Source organism: Tamandua tetradactyla, chromosome 17 (assembly GCF_023851605.1).
Source record: "Tamandua tetradactyla isolate mTamTet1 chromosome 17, mTamTet1.pri, whole genome shotgun sequence".
NCBI lineage: Eukaryota > Metazoa > Chordata > Mammalia > Pilosa > Myrmecophagidae > Tamandua > Tamandua tetradactyla.
In genome coordinates this window covers 6,685,832-6,711,639 of record NC_135343.1, presented here as the reverse complement: position 1 = coordinate 6,711,639, position 25,808 = coordinate 6,685,832, and the positions used below count along the sequence as shown (strand labels likewise).

Genomic DNA, 25,808 nt, shown 5'->3' with positions numbered 1-25,808 from the left:
GGGCTCTTGGGAGACTCCACTCTGGTTGTGCCCTTGGGCTGGCATCGGTGCCCTTGGCTATGGATTTGGCAGGTGGTGGGCACGGCGCCCACCTTGGCCAGCGAGCGGGCCACTCCTTGACCTGCTGCCCTGTCCACACACGGCCCTATGTGCTCCTGGTTCCCTGGCAGTTTCTGGGCACCAAGAGGGGTTCACACTAAAAGGCGTATTGAATGATATAAAATGCTGGGGAAGACACTTCAGAGTGGAGTCATTTGGATCATGAGTTTTCTGTTGAATCAGGAGGGCCGTCCTGTTGAGACTGCAAATGACCCTGACGCATGTCTTAATCCTTTGAATAGTCCATAGAGTGGACTTCATGTGACCCTTTCTCGAAAATGTTTTTTCATTAATAAAAGTTTTTCCTTTGTTCTGGCTCTTTGTTTGCTCCCCCCCCCACCTCAAAAAACAGTGATGACAGCCCAACCAGGCAGCCTGACATGCCCTGAGAGGTGTGGGCCGCCCTGGCTTCCCAGCCGTGGCTGCTGCTGCTGAGCTCTGAGCGCACCGCCTCCTTTCCACCGCCTGTGAACAGAGAAGCCCTTTGCTCAAGCAGTAGAATTTTTCGTCATGGAACCGATCACCTATATTGTTTCTCAGCCAAAAGCCTGTGGGGAAGCTTATGATTGTGGGTTTCTCTAATGCATTAAAGAAAGAGAGAGAAACCTCAAGGTTTCTGATTGTCCTTAAAATGCTTCTCTGGGGGATGGGTGGTACCGTTAATTGAAATGGTTGTTCTTAGCTCTGCTGAGCTTACTGTGAGAGCGGGACCCCTGGTGCCACTGCCTGCTGGGGGCGAGGCCCAATGCTGGTTATCAAGTCACATGGCCATGGGGGTGGCTGCCCTGAGCGTCCTTGCTTGTCCCATGGCGTAGCTGTGGCTCTCATGTGCCTCCAGCACTGGCAGAGGGAAAGACCTGTATGTGACGCTGCCCCTTAGAAGCAGATTAGCAGGGGGCCCCTTTTTGGGCCCTAATTATATATAAAGCTTGTCACGCCATCTCTATCTCAGCCAGGGTTGTTGTTCTGATGGCCTAAAAATAGTAGGAGTGTCGTGCTTTCCTGGAGGTGCTATCTGTGGAAGGCGAGCCGCGACGCTTCGTGCTGAGCTGCCCCATGGTGCCCAGGGGCCCCTTTCCAGAGCTCGGGTTGGCCGGAATGCAGGTGGACAGGTGGACACGGGGGTCTGGGGGTGCTGGGGCTTTGCTGAAGATTCTTGTTGCCCCGTCCGCAGACTGGTGGAGGAGAACGTGGGCCGTGGAGATGGGCCTGGGGCGGTCCCTGTGCCTTGTTTACTGTTCAGGGCCGAAGTTCTTCATCTGTAAGATGGCCCCAAACTGCCGCCCTCAGGGTGGCTCTGAGAATTAAGTGAGAGCACACCCCACTTACCGTTCCTAAAATGTGACCGTCTAATACATACTGCCTTAACGACATCCATGTGAGTTATCTTCAGCTTCCTTTTTTTTTTTTCATTAGAGAAGTTGTGGGTTTTGATAAAAGAAACTTTTTGTACAGTTTAGAATCTCACAGCCCAGTTGAATGACTCGTGAATCTGGCAGCATCCCCCTCAGAAAGTAGAAGGGCGTCCCACCAAGGGGAGGCTCATAGGGGGCGAATGTAGAAGCAAGTGAGGAAGTGTCCCGATGGGTTGGCATTGGGTTTCCATTTTATTTTGGGGGTGGGGGTGGGTCTTACCAAGTGGAGAACAGGTGGTTGCTTAGGAAACGGGAAGTTAGCTGAGGATAATTGATGGGCTGTATTTAAATTTGTTTTTTCTAGGTAAGCTGGTCATTTATAGGAAATAGAAATTAGCTTAGGTTTTTTGTTTTGCTGGTGGGGCTTAGCATGGGTGCCTCCATGTTGGGCCTATTAAATTTTATTAATCAGTTTACAGAAAAATCATGCATCGATTACAGGGTTGCAATATACCACCCTATTGTTAACACTTTGCATTGATAAGGCGCATTTGTTATTTTAATAATTCTGCTAGTAACTCTAGTCCAGGGTTTAATTTATGGTTGGTTCACTGTGTTGTGTAATCCCATGGATTTTTTAAAAAAGTTATTCTAGTAACATTTATAGAACCTAAAATTTCCCTTTTTAACCACACTCAAACATATGATGCAGTGCTGTTACATTCACAATGTTGTGCCACCAGTACTACCATCTATTACCGAAGCTCTGTACCTTTTAAACCTTAATTTCCTATTCCCTATCCCTATTCCATCCCTGGTATCCTGTATTCTAGATTCTGATTCTGAGCTTGCTTATCCTAATTATTTCGTATCAGGAAGATCATACAATATCTGTCCCTTTGTGTTTGGCTTACTTCACTCAACATGATATCTTCAGGGTTCATTTGTGTTGTTGTATATATCAGAACTCCATTCCTTTTACAGCTGATAATTTTCCATTGCGTGTGTGTGTGTGCGCGCGCGTATATATATATATTCTGTTGCTGGACACTTGGGTTGTTTCCATCTTTTGGCAATTGTGAATAATGCTGCTAGGAACATTGGTATGCAAATATCTGTTGAGTCCCTGCTTTCAGTTCTTTTGGGTGTATACCTAATAGTGGGATTGCCCAGTCATACTGTAGTTCTATGCTTGACTTTCTGAGGAACTGCCAACCTGTCTTCCACAACAGCTGCACCATTTTACCTTTCCACCAGCAATCAGTGAGTGTTCCTTTTGCTCCATATCCTCCCCAACACTTGTAATTTTCCATTTGCTTTTAAATGGTAGCCATTCTAGCGGGTGTGAAATGGTATCTCTTTGTGGTTTTGATTTGCATTTCCCTAATAGTTAATGATATTGACCATCTTTTCATGTGCTTTTTAGCTATGTGCATATCTTTGGAGAGATGTTTATTCAAGTCTTTTGCACACTTTTAAACTGGATATTTGCCTTTTTTTTTGAGTTGAAGGATTTTCTTTGTATATTCTGAATATGTGGTTTCCAAATATTTTCTCCCATTGTTGTAGTTTTATTTTTTTGATAAAGTCCGTTAAGGCACAAAAGTTATTAATTTTGGTGAGGTCCCATTTATTTATTTCTTCTTTTGTTGCTTGTGCTTTGGGTGTAAAGTCTAAGAAACCTATGCCTAACATAATTAATACAAGGTTTCTTAGATGCTTCCCTAAGTTTTCAGTTATAAATTTTATGTTTCTGGCTCTTACATTTAGGTCTTTGATCAATTTGAATTGATATTTGTATATAGTGTGAGGTAGGGGGTCCACCTTCATTCTTTTGCAAATGGAGATCCAGTTTTCCTGGCAGCATTTGTTGAAAAGACTATTCTTTCCCAACTGAGTGGCCTTTGCCCCTTGTTAAAAATCGGCCATAAACATGAAGGTTGATTTCTGAACTCTCAAATCAATTTTATTTGTCCTTACTTCTGTCCTTGCGGCAGAACCATGCTTTGTTTTTTTTTTTTTTTTTAGGACCATGCTGTTTTTATCATGGTGGATATGTAGTAAGTTTTAAGATTAGGAACTGTGAGTCCTCCAACGTTTTTTTTTTTCAAGGTGGCTTTGGCTATTTGGGGCCTCTCACCCTACTGTATACATTGGATGATTGACTTTTCCATTTCTGCAGTGAAGGTTGTTGGAATTTTTATTTGAATGGCATAGAATCTGTAAATTTGAGTAGAATTGATACCTTAGTAGTATTTAGTCTTAGCAATGTTTTGTAGTTTTCTAGGAACAATTCTTTTACATACTTGCTAAGATTTACTCCTAGGTATTTGATTCATTTAGTTGCTAGTGTAAATGAAATCTTTTCCTCTTGATTTCCTTCTCAGATTGTTCCTTATTGATATATATAAGCACTACTAATTTTGGGGTGTTGATCTTTCACCACATTGCTGGATTTATTAGCTCCAGGAGCTTTATTGTGGATTGTTCAGTATTTTCTGTATATACGATTCTGCATCTGCAAATAGGGAAAGTTTTACTTCCTCCTTTTCCATTTGAATGCCTTTTATTTCTACTTTTTGTCCAACTGCTCTGGCTAGAACTTCCAGTACAGTATTGAATAACAATGGTGACAGTGGGCATCCTTGTCTTATTTCTGATCTTAGAGGTAAGTGTTCAGTCTTTCACCATTGAGTATTATGTTAGCTGTGGATTTCTTCATATATGCTCTTTATCATGTTGAGGAAGTTTCCTTCTATTCCTACTTTTCTAAGTGTTTTTTTAATCAAGAAAGGGGTGCTTCTCTCTCAGCCAACTCACTGCCCTCCCCCTCTCTACATGGGACATGACTCCCAGGGGTGTAAACCTCCCTGACTACCTGGGACAGAAATCCTAGAATGAGCTGGGACTCAGCATCAAGGGATTGAGAAAACCTCCTCTACCAAAAGGGGGAAGATGGAAATGAGACAAAATAAAGTGTCAGTGGCTGAGAGATTTCTAACAGGCGAGAGCTTATCCTGGAGGTTATTCTTACGCAATATATAGATATCCTTTTTTAGTTTAAGGTGTATTAGAGAGTCTAGTAGGAAGTGCCAGAAACTGTAGTGTTGTGTTCCGGTAGCCATGTTTCTTGAAGATGAATATATAATGATAGAGCTTTCGCAATGTGACTGTGATTGTGAAAACCTTGTGTCTGATGCTCCTTTTTTAAAATTTATTTTAATTTTAAAATTTTTTTAAAATACCAAAAAACACCAACCGCAAACATTCCTAACTTTTGATCATTCCGTTCTCCATATATAATCAGTAATTCACAATATCATCACATAGTTGCATATTCATCTGATGCTCCTTTTATCTATGATATTGACAGATGAGTAAAAAATATGGATTAAAAATAAATAAACAATAGGGGGAACAAATGTTAAAATAAATTGAGTAGATTGAAATACTAGTGAACAATGAAAGGGAGTGGTAAGGGGTGTAGAAAAAAAAATAGGGGGAACAAAGGTTAAAATCTATTGAGTAGATGGAAATACTAATGGGCAATGAGAAGGAGGTGTAAGGGGTATGGAATGTATGAGTTCTTTCTTTTATCTTTTTATCTCTTCTTCTGGAGTGATGCAAATGTTCTAAAAAATGGTCATGGTGATGAATATTCTACTATGTGTCGATATTGTGAGCCACTGTACACCATGTATGGAATGTTTGTATGTTAAGAATGTTCATGTTTGAATGTTGTTTTGGTTTCATAATACCAAAAAAAAAAAAGGGCAGGGGTGCTTTATTTTGTCAGTTGCCTTGTCTGTGCCAGTTGAGATGATGATGTGATTTTACTCCTTCCGTCAGCCCAAAGTGAAGGAGAAGGGTAAGGTCCTCTCCATCTCTGCTCAGCCTGCATGGTGTCCTGCCTTGTGCTAGCTTGTGGCCTTAGGAATCTGAGTGTCCTCCTTACTATGAAACAGACTTTCCGCTGTCCTTGGTTGTTCTGTTGTATGTCTTAAAGAAAGGAATTCTTTACCCCAGGTTGTGTTGGGGTGACTCATTCCTTACAATGCTTTAGCTATCCTCAACCTGCTTATGTCTGCAGGGCCGTTGCTGGGAGTGTGAGTCAGATGCATGCATTCAGTCTTTGAAGCCACCACACACAGGTTGGCACCTACCTCCAGGCGCTCCATTATGCTCTAACTTAGGAGTTTGCTTCCTCTGGAACATGGCGAGGGACCCACGAGGCAAGCACAGGCTGGCCCCATACTATGCTGGAGTGTCTCCCAAGTATGACATATGCTTCTTCTACCATTTATAAAGCTGTGTTTTCTTGATTTGGCCTTGCAGAGTTACTACAGCTCTTTAACAGTTTCTTGAATTTTAAGGAAGTGGCTCTGCCAGTTTTTACAATTTGTTCAAAGATTCCATAGGGGGAATGGCACCCTGGAGCATCTGGCACCACCATGTTGGTCAACCGAAAGTTGTTCTTTCTTTTTAGTGCAGCATAATACTCCGTTGCTTAGATGTACCACGCTGTGTTTATCCATTCATTTACTGAAGAACATATTGCTTCCAGCATTTGGTGATTATGAATAACGCTGCTAAAATCATTCATGAGCAGATTTTTACGTAGACATGAGTTTTCAGATTATTTGGGGAAGTATCTAGGAGTGTGATTTCTGCGTTGTATAGTAAGGTTGTATTTAACTTTGAAACACTCAAACTGTCTTTCAAAATGACTTGACCATTTTACATTCCTATCGGCAGTTAACAAGAATTCCTGTTGTCCCACAGGCTCACTGGCATTTGATTGTTTCAGGGTTTTGGATTTTAGCCTTTCTCATAGGTGTACAGTGACATCTTGTTTTAATTTGTAGTTATTGAGTTGACAAATGATGTTGAACATCTTCTCATATGCTTATGTGCTTGCTATTTATCTAGCTTCCTTAACATGGTGTCTGTTCATATCTTTTGCCCTCTTTTTTTTTAACCAATTTTAAAGTTTTGTGTTTTTTGTTAATTTTTGAGTTTTATCAATTCTTTATATATTTTAGATTGAAGTTTTTTTTTTATCAGTTTGTGCTATGGGAATATTTTCTCCTCGTCTGTAGTTTTGATCCTTTTAGTTGTCTTTTGCAGAGCAAAAGTTTTTAATAAAGTCCAACTTGCCATTTTTTTCTTTCATCAGTTTGTGTTTTTAATGTCACTCAAAGTCACCTAGATTTTTTTTCTTATGTTGTCTTCTAGACGTTTTGTAGTTTTGTATGTTACAATTAGTACTAAATTCTGTTTTGAGGTCAAGGTGGCAGAGGGGCTCAGCGGAGGTGAAGGCGTTTGCAGAAAGGAAACTGCTAGGCAAAAATGCAGAGCTGAAGTCTGGTGTGCTGCTCCTTGACCAGGAGAGGTCATTTGAGTCAGATATCTCATGGCCTAAAGGGAGTTTCTGCAGTGCCTTCGAGAACTTACACAGATCAGTCAATTGATGCTGATGTAACAGTCATAGGTTCTGGTCCTGGAGGACATGTTGCTGCTGTTAAAGCTGCCCAGTTAGACTTAAAGACAGTCAGCATTGAGAAAAATGAAACCCTTGGTGGAACGTGCTTGAGTGTTGGTTATATTCCTTCTGAGTGTTGGTTGTATTCCTTCTACAGCTTTATTGAATAACTCTCATTATTACCATATGGCTCATGGAAAAAATTTCACATATAGGGGAATTGAAGTGCCTGAAGTTCGCTTGAATTTAGAGAAGATGATGGAGCAGAAGAGTACTGCAGTAAGAGTTCTAACAGGTGGAATTGCCCACTTGTTCAAACAGAATAAGGTTGTTCATGGATACAGAAAGATAAATGGCAAAAATCAGGTCACTGCTACAAAACCCGATGGCAGCACTCAAGTAATTAATACAAAGAACAGTCCTATAACTACAGGTTCAGAAGTTACTCCCTATTCTAGTTTGCTAGCTGCTGGAATGCAATATACCAGAAATGGAATGGCATTTAAAAAGGGGAATTTAATAAGCTGCTAGTTTACAGTTCTAAGGTCAAGAAAATGTCCCAATTAAAACAAGTCTATAGAAATGTCCAATCTAAAGTATCCATCCAGGGAAAGATACCTTGGTTCAAGAAGGCCGATGAAGTTCAGGGCTTCTCTCTCAGCTGGAAGGGTACACGGTGAACACAGCGTCATCTGCTAGCTTTCTCTCCGGACTTCTGGTTTCATGAAGCTCCCTGGGAGGCAATTTCCTTCTTCATTTCCAAAGGTCACTGGCTGGTAGACTCTCTGCTTTGTGGTGCTGCAGCATTCTCTGCTCTCTCTGAATCTCTTCCATTCTCCAAAATATCTCCTCTTTTATAGGACCCCAGAAATTTATCAAGACCCACCCAAATGGGTGGAGACATGTCATCACTTAATCCAGCTTAACAACCACTTTTGACTAAATCACATCATCCAGTGAGATGGTCTGATTATAGTTTCAAACATACAGTATTGAATAAGGAATGGGATTTTGATTAAAACATGGCTCTTCTAGGGGACTTATATCCTTTCAAACCAGCACACTCCCTTTCCTGGAATCACGATTGATGAAGATACAATAGTGTCATCTACAGTTGCTTTATCTTTAAAAAAATGTTCTAGAAAAGATGATTGTGATTGGTGTAGGAATAATAGGTGTAGAATTGAGTTCAGTTTGGCAAAGACTTGTTGCAGATGTGACAGCAGTTGAGTTTTTGGATCATGTTGGTAGATTTGGAATTGATATAGCGATATCTAAAAACTTTCAACGTGTCCTTCAAAAACCGGGATTTAAATTTAAATTGAATACAACGATTATGATGCTACCAAGAAGTCAGATGGAAATATTGATGTTTCCACTGAAGCTGCTTCTAGTGGTAAAGCTGACATTCTCACTTGTGATGTACTCTTGGTTTGCACTGGCTGACAACCCTTTACTCAGAATTGAGGACTAGAGGAGTTTGGCACTGAATTAGATCCCAGAGGTAGAATTCCAGTCAGTTCCAGATTCCAAACTAAAATTCCAAATATCTGTGCTATTGGTGATGTGGTTGCTGGTCCATTGCTGGCTCTCAGAGCTGAGGATGAAGGCATTGTCTGGGTGGAAGGAATGGCTGGTGGTGCTGTGCACGTTGACTACAGTTGCATGCTGTCAGTGATTTACACACATCCCGAAGTTGCTTGGGTTGGCAAATCAGAAGAGCAGGTGAAAGAAGAGGGTATTGAGTACAAAGTTAGGAAATTCCCATTTGCTGCTAACAGCAGAGCTAAGACAAATGCTGTCATGGGTGGCGTGTTGAAGATTCTTGGAGAAAAGTCCACAGACGGTATCAGGAATATATATTCTGGGACCAGGTGCTGGAGAAATGGTAAATGAAGCTGCTCTTGCTTTGGAATCTGGAGCGTCCTGTGAAGATATAGCTAGAGTCTGTCATGCACATCTGACTTTATCAGAAGCTTTTAGAGAAGCAAACCAACTGCATCACTTGGCAAGGCGATCAACTTTCAAGTTTTTCTTTTTCCTGGAGTTTCTGAGAGCTTTCATAAAGGTGAACAGGAAATGCTCATCGCTCTCAGAATTTCCTGGACTGAATTAAGAAACTTTTGGAAGGTATTTAATAGGTTTGGACAGAACAGAATAATCTCATATATTTTTAAAAAATTTGATATTGTTTCAGTGCATCAGTATTTCAGGAAGAAAAAGCTACTTATAGTAGATATAAAAAGATATCTACTATATCTTTTTATATATAAAAGATATAAAAAATATCTTGAGAAAGAAAAATGAAGTCGAAGGTCTCACACTACCTGACTTTAAGGCATATTACGAAGCTACAGTGGTCAAAACAGCATGGTTCTGGCATAAAGATAGATATACTGACCAATGGAATTGAATAGAGTACTCAGATATAGACCTTCTCATTTATGGACAATTAATCTTTGATAAGGCAGTCAAGCCAACTCACTTGGGACAGAACAGTCTCTTCAATAAATGGTGCCTCGAGAACTGGATATCCACATGCAAAAGAACAAAAGAGGATCCATATCTCACACCCTATACAAAAATTAACTCAAAATGGGCGGGCCGCGGTGGCTCAGCGGGCAAAGTGCTTGCCTGCTATGCCGGAGGACCTCGGTTCGATTCCCGGCCCCAGCCCATGTAACAAAAACGGAGAAACAGAATACAATAAAACAAGAAAATGTTTAAAAATGTTTCCCTTTCTTCCTTCCTTCCTTCCTTCTATCCTTCCTTCCTTCTCTCTGTCTTTCCTTTAAAAAAAAAAAAAAAAAAAAAAATTAACTCAAAATGGATCAAAGACCTAAACATTAGATCTAAGAATATAAAACTTTTAGAAGAAAATGTAGGGAAATATCTTGTAAATCTTATAATAGGAGGTGGTTTCCTAGACCTTACACCCAGAGCATGAGCATTGAAAAATAAATGGGAACTGCTAATAAATAAATAAATAAATAAATAATCTTAAATTAGCAATCTGTAAACTAGATATTCATTTGGTTGCAATTTAAGGGTTGCAGTCTTAAGTTTGGAAAATGTAATTTATCAGCAGATAATTGTATAGAATAACATACTATCTGTTGGTCATAGCTAAAACATGTTTAGCAACTTTTGGTTTTAATTGTATTATATATATGGGTCACTTTCTGTAAAAGTATAGTGTGCTTGGATTATACTGTCGTTATGAGTGATACATTGTAAAGACTCTGGATTCCATTATATACCTCTGAAGAATTTTGAATTTTTGATTTAGTGGGCAACAGCTGAAGAATCTTTTCACTTTTTACCTTTAGTTGAACTGCCTGAATTCTGCCTTGTACATGTGTAGTTCAAGAGACTACCAAGAATTTGGAGGATCTCTCTCCTTGGATCTCTTTTCCAGAATTTTTCCCATGTTCCAGATCTTATGGTTGCCCTGAAATGTCTTACAGATTCCTCAACCAATTAGAGTTGGTTTCTCTCCAACTTTTTTTTTTGGGGGGGGGGGTCTCCCCTCAACTAACAGGCTGTTCAAAAGGGGAAATTCCCCTGTGCTTTTTCATTCTTCATAGTGTCAACTATTTTCTGCCTGCTTTTAGTTGCTCTCCAGTGTTTAAGTGTTTTTTGTTGTTTGTTTAGTGCGTAGTTTACAATTTTAATCAATAGGAAGGTTGGTCGAATGGGTGCATCTTTGCCATTATTGAAAGTGAACTTTGTAAAGTCTATTCTGAAATTTCAGTATTAAATGAAGTGCTAGTTTATTTAGACCTCAAACATATCCTCGAAAAGTTTCTAAGAAGGGAGTAGTCGAATACAATTTAATATGAAACCCTAACAAGAAAGATAAAATAGTTAAACCCAACTTTAAAAGCACCCACCAACTTTAAGAGCTCCCATTATTGCACATATATCTCAATGGGGAATAAAATCCTAGCAACAAAACAATTTTTAAATGTTAAAAAAAAATTCTGTTTTGAGTTAATTTCTGTGAAAGATGTAAGGTTTGTGTCTAGATTCATTTGCGTATGAATGTTGAATTGTTTGGCACCATTTGATAAAAAGATCGTCTTTTCTCCATTCAGCTGCATTTGTTCCTTTGTCAAAGATCAGCTGATTGTATGTCCATGGATCTCTGTTTTGTTCTATTGATCTATGTGGCTCTTCTATCACTGATACCATCCATGCGTTCTTGATTACTGTAGCTTTACAGTAAGCCCAGAGGTTGAATAGTGTGATTTTTACAGCTTTGTTCTTGTTCAGTACTGTGTTGGGTATCATAGGTCGTTACCTTTCTGTATAAACTTATTTAACAGTTTGTTGGCATCTACAGACTGGGATTTTGTAGATACAGACAATATTGATGTTGTATCTATATCCAGAGTTATTTGTAGTATTCTTTTTTTTTTTTTTTTTTTTTTTTTTTTTTTTTTTTTTTTTAAAGGAAAGACAGAGAGAAGGAAGGAAGGATAGAAGGAAGGAAGGAAGGAAGAAAGGGAAACATTTTTAAACATTTTCTTGTTTTTATTGTATTCTGTTTCTCCGTTTTTGTTACATGGGCTGGGGCCGGGAATCGAACCGAGGTCCTCCGGCATAGCAGGCAAGCACTTTGCCCGCTGAGCCACCGCGGCCCACCCATTTGTAGTATTCTTTTATTATCATTTTAATGTCCATGAAATCAGTAGTTACTGCCCCTCTTTTATTTCTGATTGTGTTAATTGGTGTCTTCTCTCTTTTTTCTTGGTTAGCCTGGTTAGGGATTTATCAACTTTATTGATCTTTTCCCTTTTTTTGTAAGCTGTGCGGTAGGGGTCACATTTCATTCTTTTCCATGTGAATATCCTGTATTGCAGCACCATTTGTTGAATGTTTGCTTTGTTTTTTTTTTCTGAGTGCATGGGCCGGAAATTGAACCCAAGTCTCCATATGGCAGGCGAGAATTCTACCACTGAACTCTGTGCACATATTGATTTTTTTGAAAATCAGTGAAAGATTCTTAATTTTCTCTATTGTTTTTCCCTCTTTTGCAGTTTCATGAATTTGTAGTGTTATTTTTATTCCCTTCTCTTGGCTTTGGGCTTAATTCCACACACAACCCCCCCCCCCCCCCCCCCCCGCTTTCTGAGGTAGATGTTTAGGTGATTGATTTTAGATCTTTCTTTGTTTCTAATACATTCATTTAATGCTATACATTTTCCTTATGTGATAGAAGAGCCACATAGATCAATAGAACAAAACAGAGATCCATGGACATACAATCAGCCGATCTTTGACAAAGGAACAAATGCAACTGAATGGAGAAAAGATGATCTTTTTATCGATGGTGGTGCCGGAACAATTCAACATTCATATGTAAATGAATCTAGACACAACTTCATAGGTTGTATTTTCATTTTTATTTAGTTCAAATATATTTCTTTTGAGATTTATTTGACCCACCTGTTATTTAGAAGTGTTATTGTTGGTTTCTAGTTTAGACCCATTGTGGGCTGAGGGTATACTTCGTGTGATTTCTGTTCTTTAAAATTTAGTAAGGTGTGTTTTATGGTCCAGAATTGGTCTATTTTAGTGACTGTTCCATGTGTGCTTTTGAGTATTTCTTTTACCAACTCTGCTGTTGGGTGGCATATTGCTCGTTGTCACTGGCGTTCTGGCTGCTGTGTGTGATGATTTTCCACTCGCTTCATCTATTGATTATTGAAGAAGGTGCTGGTCTCTCCAGCTGTAATAGTGAACATCTCCACTTCTTGCAGTTCTCTCAGTTTTTGCCTGACATACATGGTACGCACATGGTAAAGACTGATATTTCTTCTTGGAGCGTTGACCTGCTTATCATCATATAATGCCTCTCTTTATCCCTGGCAGTTTTCCTAGTTCTGAAGTTGACTTTGTCTGAAATTAATATAGCCACTCGTTTTCTTTTGTTTAGTGTTAGCATGGTGTGTCCTTTTCCATCTCTTTAGTGTAACCTATCAATCTTCATAAGATGGATTTCTTGTGGGCAGCATATAGCTCAGCCTTTTTTTCCTGATCTACTCTGTTTTAATTGGTATATTTGGACCATTCATATTTAAAGTGATTATTAAATAATTGGATGAATATTTACCCTATTTCTAACTGTTTTTTATTCGTTTGCATCTTTACCCTTCTTTTTCGGCCTTTTATGGTTTTAATAGAGTATCCAATGTGATTCAATTTTATCTTCTCTCTTAGCTATCAGTTGTACTTTGTGGTAGTTAGATTCAGGTGTCACCTTGGCTAGGTGAAGGTATCTAGTTCTGTTGCTGTGAACATGAGCCAATGGTACGTGAACCTCATCTGTTGCTGATTACATCTGCAGTCTGCTAGGAGGCATGCCTGCTGCAGTGAATGATGTTTGATTTAATTGGCTGGTGCTTAAATGAGAGAGACTCAATGTAGCACAGCCCAAGCAGCTCAGCATACCTCATCTCAGCACTCGCGCAGCTCAGCCCAGGCCTTTGTAGATGCAGAAAGAAATCACCTCAGGGAAAGTTGTTGGAACCCAGAAGCCTGGAGAGAAGGCCAGCAGAGACCATCCTGTGCCTTCCCACATAAGAAAGAACCTCAGTGGAAAGCTAGCTGCCTTTCCTCTGAAGAACTAACAAAATAAATCCCCTTTTATTAAAAGCCAATCTGTCTCTGGTGTGTTACATACCAGCAGCTAGCAAACTAGAACATACTTTAAACATTTTTTTAGTGGTTTCCTTAGAGTTTGCAATGTACTTTCTGACCACATCCACTTTCAAAAGACAAAATAGACTTCATGTTTAGTGCATGTGCCTTTGAACAGAATAATCCCAATTCTCCCCTCCCAACCCTTCTGTCATTACTGTCATTTTTCACTTATCTTTGTGATGTAATCAACCAATACATTGTAACTGTTACTTTAAACAGTTTTCTTTTAGATCAGTTAAGAATAGAAAAAATAAAATATTTTATTTACCTTCCTTTATTCCTTCTCTAGCACATTTTATTTATGTAGGTCTGAATTTCTCACCGCTGTCATTTTTGTTCCTTCTGAAGAACTTCTTTTAACATTTCTTCCTGGGAAGTTCTGCTCGCATTGAATTCCCTCAGTTTTTGTTTGTCTGAAAAAAGTTTTATTAGTCCTTGCCTTTTAAAAATAGTTTCATTGACTCTTTTAGGTTGGTGGTTGTGCTGGTTTGAAAGGAAGTATGTCCCCTAGAAAAGTCATGTTTTAATCAAAATATCATTTCATAAAGGTAGAACAATCCCTGTCCGATACTGTATGTTTGAAACTGTAATTGGATCATCTCCCTGGATGGTGTGATTTAGTCAAGAATGGTTGTTAAACTGGATTAGGGGATGATATGTCTCCACCCATTTGGGTGGGTCTTGATTGGTTTATTGGAATCCTATAAAAGAGGAAATATTTTGGAAAATGAGAGATTCAGAGAGAGCAACACTATGAAGCAGAGAATCCACCAGCCAGCGACCTTTGGAGATGAAGAAGGAAAACGTCTCCCGGGGAGCTTCATGAAACTGGAAGCCAGGAGAGAAAGCTAGCAGATGACGCCGTGTTCGCCACATGCCCTTCCAGATGAGAGAGAAGCCCTGACTGTGTTCACCATGTGCCCTTCCACTTGAGAGAGAAACCCTGAACTTCATTGACCTTCTAGAACCAAGGTATCTTTCCCTGGATGGATGCTTTTGACTGGACATTTCTATAGACTTGTTTTAATTGGACATTTTCTCAGCCTTAGAACTGTAAGCTAGCAGCTCATTAAATTCCCCTTGTTAAAAGCCATTCCATTTCTGGTGTATTGCATTCCAGCAGCTAGCACACTAGAACAGTGGTTTTATCTTTCACCACTTTTTTTTTATTTTATTTTTTTATTTTTCAAATTGCTTTATTTTATATAGGTACTATGTATATGTACTACATGTATTCAATACAATACAAAATTTAAGGCAATTGGCACTCCTTCCTAATCCTGTTTCCCAACCACCCAACTCTTTCTACTGAGACGATCATTACCATTTTTTCTATAAATCTCCAGAAATGTTTTATATAACTCACAGCATACAAAACATGCCATCTTTCAACCTGATTTTTTAACTGAATAATATCTCAGAAATCAGTTCATATCACTATATACAGAGCTCTTTTATATTAATGTGTGATGAGTATTCCATAATCTAATCAATCTTGAATAGAACATTTAATGTATTTCTGATATTTCAAAATGCTTCAATCTTTACCTTATACACATATTTCAAACATTACAACAATATATTTAGGATAAATTCCTAGAAGTAAAATTGTTGAGTTAACAGGTATGTGCCTTCTAATGTTTTATGGAAATTGCTAAATTGCCCTCCATAAGGGTTTATACTGCATCTTCAGTGCCTGAGATCACTATGGAGTTTGGTTTTCTTTCTACACTTGCATTAAAAAAAAGTAAAAATATTTTATCTTTACCAATTATATCTCATGTTTAATCTACATTTCTCTAACTGCAATTAGATTGAGACTCTTTCCATGTGTTTCAAGAACCAATTTTATCTCTCTTTTCTGTGAATCTTCTGTTCATATCTTTTATCCATTTTTATAATGAGTTATTTCCTTTTTCTTATGGATTTAGAGGAGCTCTTTATCTATGATGGAAAAAACCCTGTCTATAAGTTGCAAGTCATTCCAGTAGTAGTTGATTTGTAATCACTGCTGATTTTCTCAATTTATTTTTTCATGGATTCTGAATTTTATTTCATACCTAGAGAGCTCTTTCTCACTCAGAAAATACTTTAAAAAATCATGTTTTCTTTTATGTATTTTTTTTTTCAAATTTAAATCTCTGAAATACCAGAAATTGCTCTGGTCTTTCACCACTTTTAAATATTTCACTCCACTCTGTTGTTGTCATAGTTTCTGATGAAAAGTCCAGTGTAATTCTTGTCTTTGTGCTTTGGTAGGTAAAGTACCCCCCCACCCCCTGCTTCTTTCAAGATTTTCTATATTTTTGGTTTTCTGCAGTTTGAATATGATATGCCTAGGTGTGATTTTTTGGTATTTATCCTGCTTAGTGTTCTCTGAGCTTCTTTTATCTATGACTTGGTGTATATTATTAATTTTGAAAGATCTTCAGCCGTTATTACTGCACATATTTGTTCTCGTTTTCTTCTTCCATCTGGTATTCCAGTGTCATGTATGTGACATCTTTTGAAATTGTTCCACAGCTATCGACATTCTCTTCTGTTCTAGGTCTTTTTCTTCCTTTGTATTTTCATCTGGGAAGTTTCTCTTCACCTGTCTTTCAGCTCACTGATCATTTCCTCTGCTGCGTCCAGTCGGCTGAGGAACCTATTAAAGGCATTCTTCATTTCTGTTACAGTGTTTAAAAATATGTATATTTTTATTGGGAAATCTTCACATGCATACAGTCCAACCATGGTATACAATCAGTGGCTCACTTTATCATCACGTAGTTGTGTATTCATCACTGTGATCATTTTTAGAGCATTTGCATCACTCTAGAAAAAGAAATAGAAAAAAAAAGTCATACATCTCATGCCCCTTAGCACTCCCTCTCATTGACCACCAGTATTCCCATCTACCCACTTTTTTTAACCTTTATTCCTCCATATGTATGCGTGTATGTGTGTGTTTATTGTGGTGAAAGTGACAGATGGGGGGCATGGGGGGCCCTAGCCCCTTTCCTTACCTCCAGCAGCTGTCTTGTGGCCCCTCCTTATTCTTTGATAGGCACACCTGATGTTTTCTGCAAAATGTTTCCAAAATGCAAATCTAACCCCCCCCTCCCCTGCACCGTCTGTGTTCTTAATCACTCAGCTCACAGCTCCCCTCAGCTGCTGGTCGATGGCACCTCTTTCACCCAGCAGACAAATTGCAGGCCTCTCTGTCATCTGCAGCTCAAGGGCAAACCCTTAAGGAAGCAAGAGTTCTGAGCAGCCAAAAAAAGTAATTGCTATGAAACCTCATGCACTCTCTCTCTCTTCTCCTGGAGCCACTAAGGGGTAGATCGAGGTGGTTGGTGGTGCCAGAGCAGTTGGCATCTCAGTAGGGGAGGTGGGCGTCTCTGGGAAAGGAGGTAGCAGCAGGGCAATTGAGCAAGTAAGTAAATATATTAGGAATAATGGAAGCCAAGACTTTCAGTATTGGGGAAGAGTTGCAAATATGGAAAGAAACAGAACTAAACACTGGTTTTGGATTATAACTGGAGGCTGTGGTGGTCTGAAGCTGTATATACCCCGAAGAACAAAGTTCTTAAATCTAATGCATTCCGGTGGGTGTGAACCTGTTGTCAGTGGGAATTTCTGAGGAGGCTGCTTCAGTCAAGGGGTGGTCCACTCTGTCAGGATGGGTCTTAATCCTGTTACTGGAGTCCTGTATAAGTGGAATGATTCTGATAGAAAGCCATGGAAGCAAGAAGCTGAATAGCAGCATATTCCAGAAGAGAAGAGACAGTATAAGCCACCTTGTGACATGCTAAGGGCCCAGAGCTGTCGGCTGCAGGCACCAGATGCCACCGCTCCAGAAAGAAAGCATCCCCTTGACTGTGCCAGTTTGATGCTTTATGTACTCCAGAAAATCACGTCCTTTAATCCTCACTCAGTATTGCTGGGTGGGTGCTTTTTTATTGTTCCTGTGAAGATGTGACCTGCCCAACTATGAGTGGTAACTTTTGATTAGGTGATCTCCATGGAGCTGTGTCTCCACCCATTCAAGGTGGGGTTGCTTCCTGGAGACCCTTAAGAGGGAACCATTTTGGAAAAAGCCTTAGAGCCACCAGAACCAACAGAGCCAACAGAACAGACTGAGCCCCTGAGAAGCCATTGGAGAAGCCTGGAGAGAAAGCTAGCAGATATTGCCATGTGCCTTTCCGGCTGAGAGAGAAACCCTGAACACCATCGGCCTTTTTGAGCCAAGGTATCATTCCCTGGATGCCTGAGATCAGACATTTTTATGACCTTGCCTTAATTTGAATATTTTCATGGGCTTAGAGCTGTAAACTTGCAACTTAATAAATTCCCCTTTTTAAAAGCCGTTTTGTTTCTGGTATATTGCATTCTGGCAGCTTGTAAACTAACACATTAATGATGTGTTGATTTAGACTATTTCCCAGTCTCAAACCATGGGTGAATAAGTCCCTGTTTTTTTTTTTTTAAGGTCAACCCATTTCATGGTATTTTCTTGAGCACCTTAGGAAACGAAAACAAAAGTATTTGTGTGGACTCAGTTTATATATGTATATATATAATTATTATATATAATTATATATATTACATTATATATAATTACATATATATAATGTAAGTATGAACGTTTGTGTGTGTACATACATACGCACAGACATGCATATTCCGTGGCTCTTTTCACTCACTGAGAGGACCTGGGAGGATCCTAGTAGCAATAAGCACACCTAGGTTTCAGATATTAGCTTCTAAAAACCATTTCCCACTAAAAGGAACCAGGGCTCCTTGGAGAAATGACTGATTCCAAGGCTGGGGCAGGAAAAGTGGAAGGTGGGGCTTGGACTAACTTACTGTGCCAGAAACCATACAGAATGATGGAGAAAGTCAAAAGGACATAAACTAGCTTGAAGGGCTTCCCACTGGCCTAATCTGGAACAATTTGAGCATCAAACTAAGTAATGATAGTAACAGTACCCCACTGAATAAAGTAGGAGACCTTGAGCCCAAACTGATGTAATTAAATGAATAAAATGAAAATTTGATGAGGAAGGGGATATTTGCAGTTTTAAAGTACTTCTCAAAGTACTTTGCAAAGGCAAAAAGAATTAACAAAGGGAATACAGAGGGGAAAAGGAATAACTTTGCAGTATTGAAGCTCACAGTGCTGCATGAACTGCTGATTAAAGCGAACATTACCAGTAATGAGACAAATGGAGATTGTCTGCTACCAGCTACAATGCGGTAAAGAGAACACAGCAGCACTTCTGTGATTCTTGCCCAAGGTTTATATCCTGAACCTAATCAGGAGCAAACATCAGACAAACCCAAACCGAGGGGGTTTCTACAGAATAACAGGTCTGTTATGTTCAATAGTGTCAAGGTCACAAAAGTCAAAGGAAAACTGAGGAATACTCTAGACTGATATAAATTAAAGAGGCCTGATAACTAAATGCAATCTGTGATTCTGAAATGGATCCATTGTGGCGAAAGGCTCTGTTGGGGCACCTGTCAACATTTGAGTGGGATTTGAGGATAAGATGGTAAGAATGTATCAGTATTAATTTCTTGATTTTGATATTTGTACTGTAACTATGTAGGATATTCTTATTTAGAGGAAATGTATAAGACCATATTTGGGTGGGATGGTATATTAAGTCAGTAAATTACTCTCTAATGATTCTTTGCATTGACTGTTCAACTTTGTTTGAAATTTTTTTTTAAACCACACACAAATATATATCTGTTACTCTCTTCAGTCAACTTCGGATTCTCAATTCCCTGGCAAAAGGAGATTGGAGCAGATGCTGCTTTCTATTGCCTGCCATTGATTTGTGAAATGGCCCTCCACAGCAGGATGACAGTTCTTTACACTATGTGTTTTGTAATTTGTGGTAGACTTTGATATGTTTTTATTTGTTCCTCCTTATGGAGGAGGCAGGGTTATTCTTCCCATATTTGAGATGATATCATGATGACTAAACTAATAATAATGGGCCACACTTATATAGAACATACAGTTTACTGGCCAGGCAGTAAATTGATTTTGATGAATGCTCATGGTTACCCTGTGTTGTAGGTGTGCTGTGATTACTCCATTTTATAGATGAGGAAACCAGGGCATAGAAAAGTTAACTCACTTCCCTAAGGTCACACAGCGCGAAAGTAGTGGAGCCGGATTCAGACTCCAGAAAGAGCCCTCGTCTTGTTTGCTGGGTTACGTTGCCTCGTGTTGACATGCCAAGAAATAGGACCACTTAGCTGGCGTGAGGGACTTTGTCCATGGCTGTTCGTCCACTTACTCATTGATTCAAGACATGGGTTTTGAGTGCCTGTGAATGCCAGGCCCCGCTGTAGGTGTTGGGGAGATGGGCACAGGGCAGCTGGAGCAGCTGACCTTGTGGCACCCGTATTCTCGTGGCGGTGAGTGGAAGGGCTGGATGTGAGGCCTGCCGCCTCGGCCGCAGCCTTCTCCGCCTCTGGAGCACAGGGAGGGGTGGCAGCTTGCTGGCCAATTGCCTGGTATTGCCTGCGCTCAGAGGTGCCCTTCTGTTGCCTCTTGCAGGTCGGCTGGTGGGTGCGCTGGATGCAGTGCTGGACTCCAATGCCCGGGTTGCTCCATTTCGAATCCTGCTTCAAGTTCCCGGGTCCCAGGTTTATTCCCCCATAGCATGTGGTGAGTTACTGAACGGATCAGACGTTTACTGGGCCGTAGCCACTGGTGAGTTCTGTTCCAGCCGGAACATTCCAGACTTCCAGGTCTACGCATGCTACGTATCTGCATGTCCTTGAAGCTGCAGGTAACCCCTTTGAGAACCTCGTCTGCTTTTATGAGCTGTTTTTGTTCTTTTTTTTTTTTCCTTAACCATTAAAAGCACATAAAGGCTTGGGCACGTCAGGCTTCTGATGAGCGTGGCGTCCCTGGGGCTCACTTGTCCTTGAGTATGGACCAGGGTGTTCCCTCCACCTTGTATCTGATGTCACACATGTTCTTGGGGGCACTACAGCATTGTCCTGGCATGGGGGGGTGCCCGCGGGCAGCGTCTAACTTTGGCAGCTCTGCCTTTGCACTGAGGGAGCATCTTGTGCCACCAGCCTGTCCTCGGGGTGCTGTCCTTCCTGCTGGGCAGCAGCTGTGCTCCACCCATGGCTCAGATGCCACCAGAGCCAGGAATCCCTGCATCCCAGCAGTCCCCTTCTACCAAAACACAACCCAAATGGGTCTTTTTCAACTATACAAGTAATAAAATGCTCACCTTCCAGAAATTAAAAAATAGATAACATGGAACAAAAATTACCTGCAACCCTAAATCTAGTGCTAAAGAGGATTTCCCCATATGCACAAAGAGGTTTTTTTAGTTTGGTTTTGTTATTTATCTCTTAACATTTTATTAGCTACCATAAACTGTCAGCAGTACCTCACATTCTTTAACACTGGATCCCCACCCCACACCAGGAAAATACAGAATGGTGCAAAGAGAAAAAAATCACATCCATATCCCACCATCCAATATTAACCACTGTTAACATCTTGGCATTTTTGTTTCTAGTCTATTTTGTTTCCTTTTTTTTTTAAATTTAGATAAATTATTCTGTGCATGTATAAAATGACAAAAATGTTGCATGCTCAATATAAAGAACTTAAAGAAAAGGATCAAGAAGAAAATATCTATTGCCCCAAATCCTAGGCACCCAAGTCATCTCTTTTCACACGAGGTGGCCATCATTCCAGATGAATTTCCAATGCACAGGGAGAGTTAGGAAGATGGACAGGAGACTTTTATAAAAATGTGCTCCTCCACCAATGCTGTTTCACAATTAGAGTATTATATTTACTTGAGTTCGGTAAAAGGAAAGAAGCTGAAGTAAAACCAAAGAAATGTTAAATCGCAAACAGATGTTTCTTCAACACAAGAGAGATTACTTTCTAAAAGGCTCATCTAAGGTTAAGAGATTTTGAAAACATTACAAAGTTAGAATCATGGCTTTTAAGAAAGAGTGTTTATTTCTGATCACGTTCACTGACAAGCAGCATCCTGTTCTTCCCCCTTTCTCCCCCAGCTCTCATTTTAAAAAAATTATTAAATTTACGTTTAATTCCCATTCTGTTCAGTAATCATACTTTCCATCCTCATCGGGCTCAATTCTCTACTTAAACTGATTAAGTGCTTCATGTGACTTTTCCACTCCAGAATCTATATTTTGGTTTGTCTCTTAATTGTCTGGATTTCCTGCTTTTCCCCCCAGTAATGTCTAGTGAGTATGGTCTTCTCCGAATGTTTTCAGGTTTGAAACGCTTGCCTCTTGCTTTTGGACTTGGGTGACACCTGAGCTGGGTGTTTGTCTTTGGTCAGTCTCTAGAGGTCGATGACAGTGGCTCCGAGATCTTCTGTTTCCTCGTGAAGGCAGCAGCTGGAGACATCTAAGCGAGTCTGATTTTCTTCCTTTGGTGAGGGATTTGCTTTTTCTGCATATAACTCTGACTTTATCATTGATGGTTAGTAACTTGATTAGAATCTGCTATTTCCTCAAGCACACGGTATTGAAATTTTCTAGAACATGATGTGCTCTTTGAATCTGCAGATTGATTTCTTTTATCGTTTCAGGAAACTTTCTTATTATAACTTTTTTGTACATAGTATATTTTAAAAAGTCATTTCATTTGTTGAATTTTCCACTTCAAGAGCACCAGTGATCTTTATGTTGAATCACTGTTGCCTGCTTTTCGTTTCCGTCTGTCTGTCATTATCTATCTCTTTTCGTCTTTAGTTTCCATGATGTTCACCACCTGTTTTTCTCAGTCAGTAATTCACTTTTCTGCAGTATGTTCTGTACCTTGCTGTTTTTAATTATTTATCGATTCTGTTGTGATGCTGTTTTGATTCATTTTCTTGGGTCTCCAATCTCCCTTTTCATCTCACTCTGCTATTTCATCATCTCCCCTCTGAGCTCTTGCTTTATTAGCTTCGTGTTATTGTTTTGGAGTGTGAGTGTTTGTGAGAATCTCCTTTTCTTTCTTGAGTGTTCTGTTTTCTAGGAGAGACATGTCTTTGGAACACTTTTCCCCACCGGTTCTCCATGCCCTGCTGCTGGGTGGGTGCTTTGATGCAGAGCTCCTTTCTTTCACTTGCTTGTGCCTGGGCACCCTCTTCCTGGATATCCTGTTTGCGCTAACACGGCGAGTGTGGCTCTTTCTTCCTATCGGATCCAAGACTGCTTTCTCTCTAAGCCTTAGTTTGAGGGATGGGCATTTTTCCTTTCATCCATTTTCTGTGGCCTGGGGAAATGGTGGGAGGACACTTGAGCTGCCAGAAGCTGTATTCTTGGTTGGGATGCCTGCGCTGTTTTCCCTTTTCTGAGAATGTAGCTTTCTGTCCTAAGGGTCCCCCTCCGGCGTGGAGGGGCGTATGTGGTCTATTCCCAGGGGCCCCCGTGGCCTTCAGATGGTCTCAGTTCCATACGGCGCCCTCTGGCCCTTGCAGTGTCACCAGATAGTAATTGAGCCTCTGCCACGTTCTGGGGCCTGTCCTTAGCATAGGGGACACAGCAGTCAGTAAGGTTGACCATCCCCGCGGACGTGGCACTCACTGGCCAGAGGCCGGAAGCTAGCAAGCCCGGGTGCCCCGAAACAGAGGAGAGCGTTTGGGAGACGGAGACTGCGGGGGAGGGCAGAAGGGGGGAGAGGCCGCTGGGGAGGGTGGAAGGGGGGAGAGGCCGGAAGGGGAGGGCGGAAGAGGGGAGAGGCCGGAAGCGGGGGGGGGGGGAGGAAGTGGAAGGAGGAAGCGGAAGGGGAGGGTTGACTTAGGGACGCCTGGGAGCCCGGCTCCTCAGAGAGTTTGGCGCGCTAGCAGAGGCCCACGTAAGTGAGACCAGATGGCGAGGTTGCGGCGCCCGAGTTCACTTGCTGCCGCCGCCCGAGGTCGGTGTCTGCGGGCCCCGGCCAGGGTGACGCCTGTGTTCGCGCTGCAGGCCTGGCTACCCAGCGGTTGGGTGGCCGTGGCGGGCTGAGAGGGGTGCTCAGGTTTGGAGGTACAGCAGACACGGCTGTCCTCCTGGTGGACCCCATGTGGTGGGGCGGAGCACAGGCCATATTCCCTCTCCATCTTTTTCCTGGACCACTTTTCCCCAGACTGGAGAGTAGGTCTTGCTCTAGATTTGAGGCTTTTATTGGAAATATTGGGGTTTTGTCTCCCCGCCTGTTTGTCTTCTGGGGAGCCAGCAGAGTGGGGGTGTGGGAGCATGGCTGCTCCTTCCTGGACCTCCATTTTCCCAGAACCCCACAATGCCCAGTCGGGGCTCCCAGGAGCACTTTGAGGCCTAGCAAACTCCTGCAGTTCTTCAGGCTGCACAGCCTTCAGTCCTGTGCCTCCATTGCAGTTTACTAGTTGCTTAATTGATTCCAACTTTTCAGTATTTTAGAAACTTCAGTGAGTGCGGGCCACGGTGGCTCAGTGGCAGAGTTCTTGCCTGCCGTGCTGGAGACCTGGGTTTGATTCCTGGTGCCTGCCCATACGAAAAAAAAAAAAACCAACTTAAGTGAGTACCCTTGTGCTTGCATTTTTGTGCACACTTCTCAGTCTTCAGAATGCATTCATTTGAGATGTCTGGGGCAGATGTGTGCCTGGTGTCAGAAATTTTGTGGTGAGGGAGAAGCAGTGCAGTCTTCTTTCCCTGGGCAACAGAGGATGGTGGAAATGACACGTGCAGGTGGGATGAGCGCTTGGAAGGCTAGGGGCCAGGACGGTTGGAGAGCCCATAACAGGAAGTGGAGCTGCTCCCTCCACGCAGGCTGTGTTTATAATGCTTTCTAAATATGTTACCAAGTTATCCCCAGTGAAGGTTGCACTACCTTCTCCTCTCGCCACCCCCTGCACGGCACCAGAGTCCTGTGCAGGCTGAGTTCCCAAATGCATCCTTCTTTTGAGCCAAAATCTACTTCCTGGAGTTTCCATTCGGCTAGATTTTCGCCTCAGGCAGTTGTGCAGATGCTTCACTTTCTTCTGTCACCTTGTCCCCAAGGCCCTGAGAGTTAGGGATTCTTCTTTTCATCTGATTTTTCTTTGATTGGGGCAGAGAGAATAGTGAGGATATTTCTGTCTTGAGCCTGTGGTATTGATTTAGATACTTAAGCCTCTTCTGGGAGTTTCTTTGGTATGTTGGCCCTGTGCCATCAGCTCTTCCATAGTTAATATTTCATTGTGTCTTGAGCCCTGAGAAATGGCCCTACCCTGGGTGTCGAGCTCCAGATAGAGCCCATACAAGACCAGGAGGGGATGGGCATGGGGAGGGTGGCCGGGAGATGGGTGATGTCTTCACTGGCCTTAGGCTGCAAGCCGGGCAGTGTTGGGAGACGTGGAGAGCCTTTGAGGATACCTGCTTTTTTGTTTTTCATTTTATAAGTAGATGTGGAGGAGATAGGGATAGATGATTTTTGGCATCAGCAATATTATTTTTGGACAAAAGAGGTCCATGGATATCTGATTTCTCTGGAGAAGGGTTCCTCTGTGAGGGAGTGGCTGGGAATTACTCAGGAGGTGGTGAACACAGGGAGTGCCCGTCACTAAGGGCCACACACAGTGGTGCCCTCGGGGCCTGCCCTGACCGCCCTCTGGCCGCCGCCCCTCGGCACCTAAAGGACTGCTCTTTGACTTGAGTTTTGCGTGCATGGCCAGTTAAAATAAAGCTGATGTCCTGCCCTTCACCAGACCTCCAGTGCCCAGGACAGAGCCCACGGGTAGTAGCAGCTCTCAGGAAGCCATTCACAGGGGACTGAGCTGCAGCAGAGGGGAGGCCCATAGAGGGGAGGTTCACAGGGGGAGAGGAGGTTCACACAGTGGGTGGACCACAGTGGGGAAGGTCCGCAGGGGAGGGGAGACCCACAGCCAGGGAGGACCACAGCGGGGGAGGAGGAGGAGGAGGCCCACAGAGGAGGGGGACCCCAGAGTGGGGAGGCCCACAGGCGGGGAGACCTACAGCAGGGGAGGACCACAGTGGGGGAGGATCACAGGAGGAAAGGAGGAGGCCCACTGGGCTGGGGGCGGGAATTACAGGGAGGACTTCTGTGGTTCTTTGTGGTAAGCAGGACAGGGATGTCCCAGGGCAGGGCCGTCTTAAGCCACCATGACCAAGGAGCCAGGAAGATTTATAAGCCTGGGCTTTGCTTTCTT

The 25,808-nt window shown here is 41.7% G+C and overlaps 1 protein-coding gene and 1 pseudogene across 8 annotated transcripts in view; both read left to right on the top strand.

The window, feature by feature from the left end:
- TBC1D8 (TBC1 domain family member 8) overlaps positions 1-25,808 on the top strand; it is a 132,845-nt gene that overhangs the window by 25,361 nt on the left and 81,676 nt on the right. For 5 of the 8 annotated variants that reach the window (XM_077133900.1, XM_077133897.1, XM_077133896.1 and 2 more), the window contains exon 2: positions 20,207-20,362. The exons of 1 other annotated variant lie outside the window; for it this stretch is intronic. In XM_077133900.1, the coding sequence (XP_076990015.1) occupies positions 20,207-20,362 (156 nt within the window). Of the gene's footprint in view, positions 1-20,206; positions 20,363-23,499; positions 23,561-25,808 lie in introns of those variants that run through there. 2 more of the 8 variants (XM_077133898.1, XM_077133902.1) reach the window with 2 other exon arrangements.
- LOC143660663 (dihydrolipoyl dehydrogenase, mitochondrial-like) lies at positions 6,804-9,750 on the top strand (annotated as a pseudogene).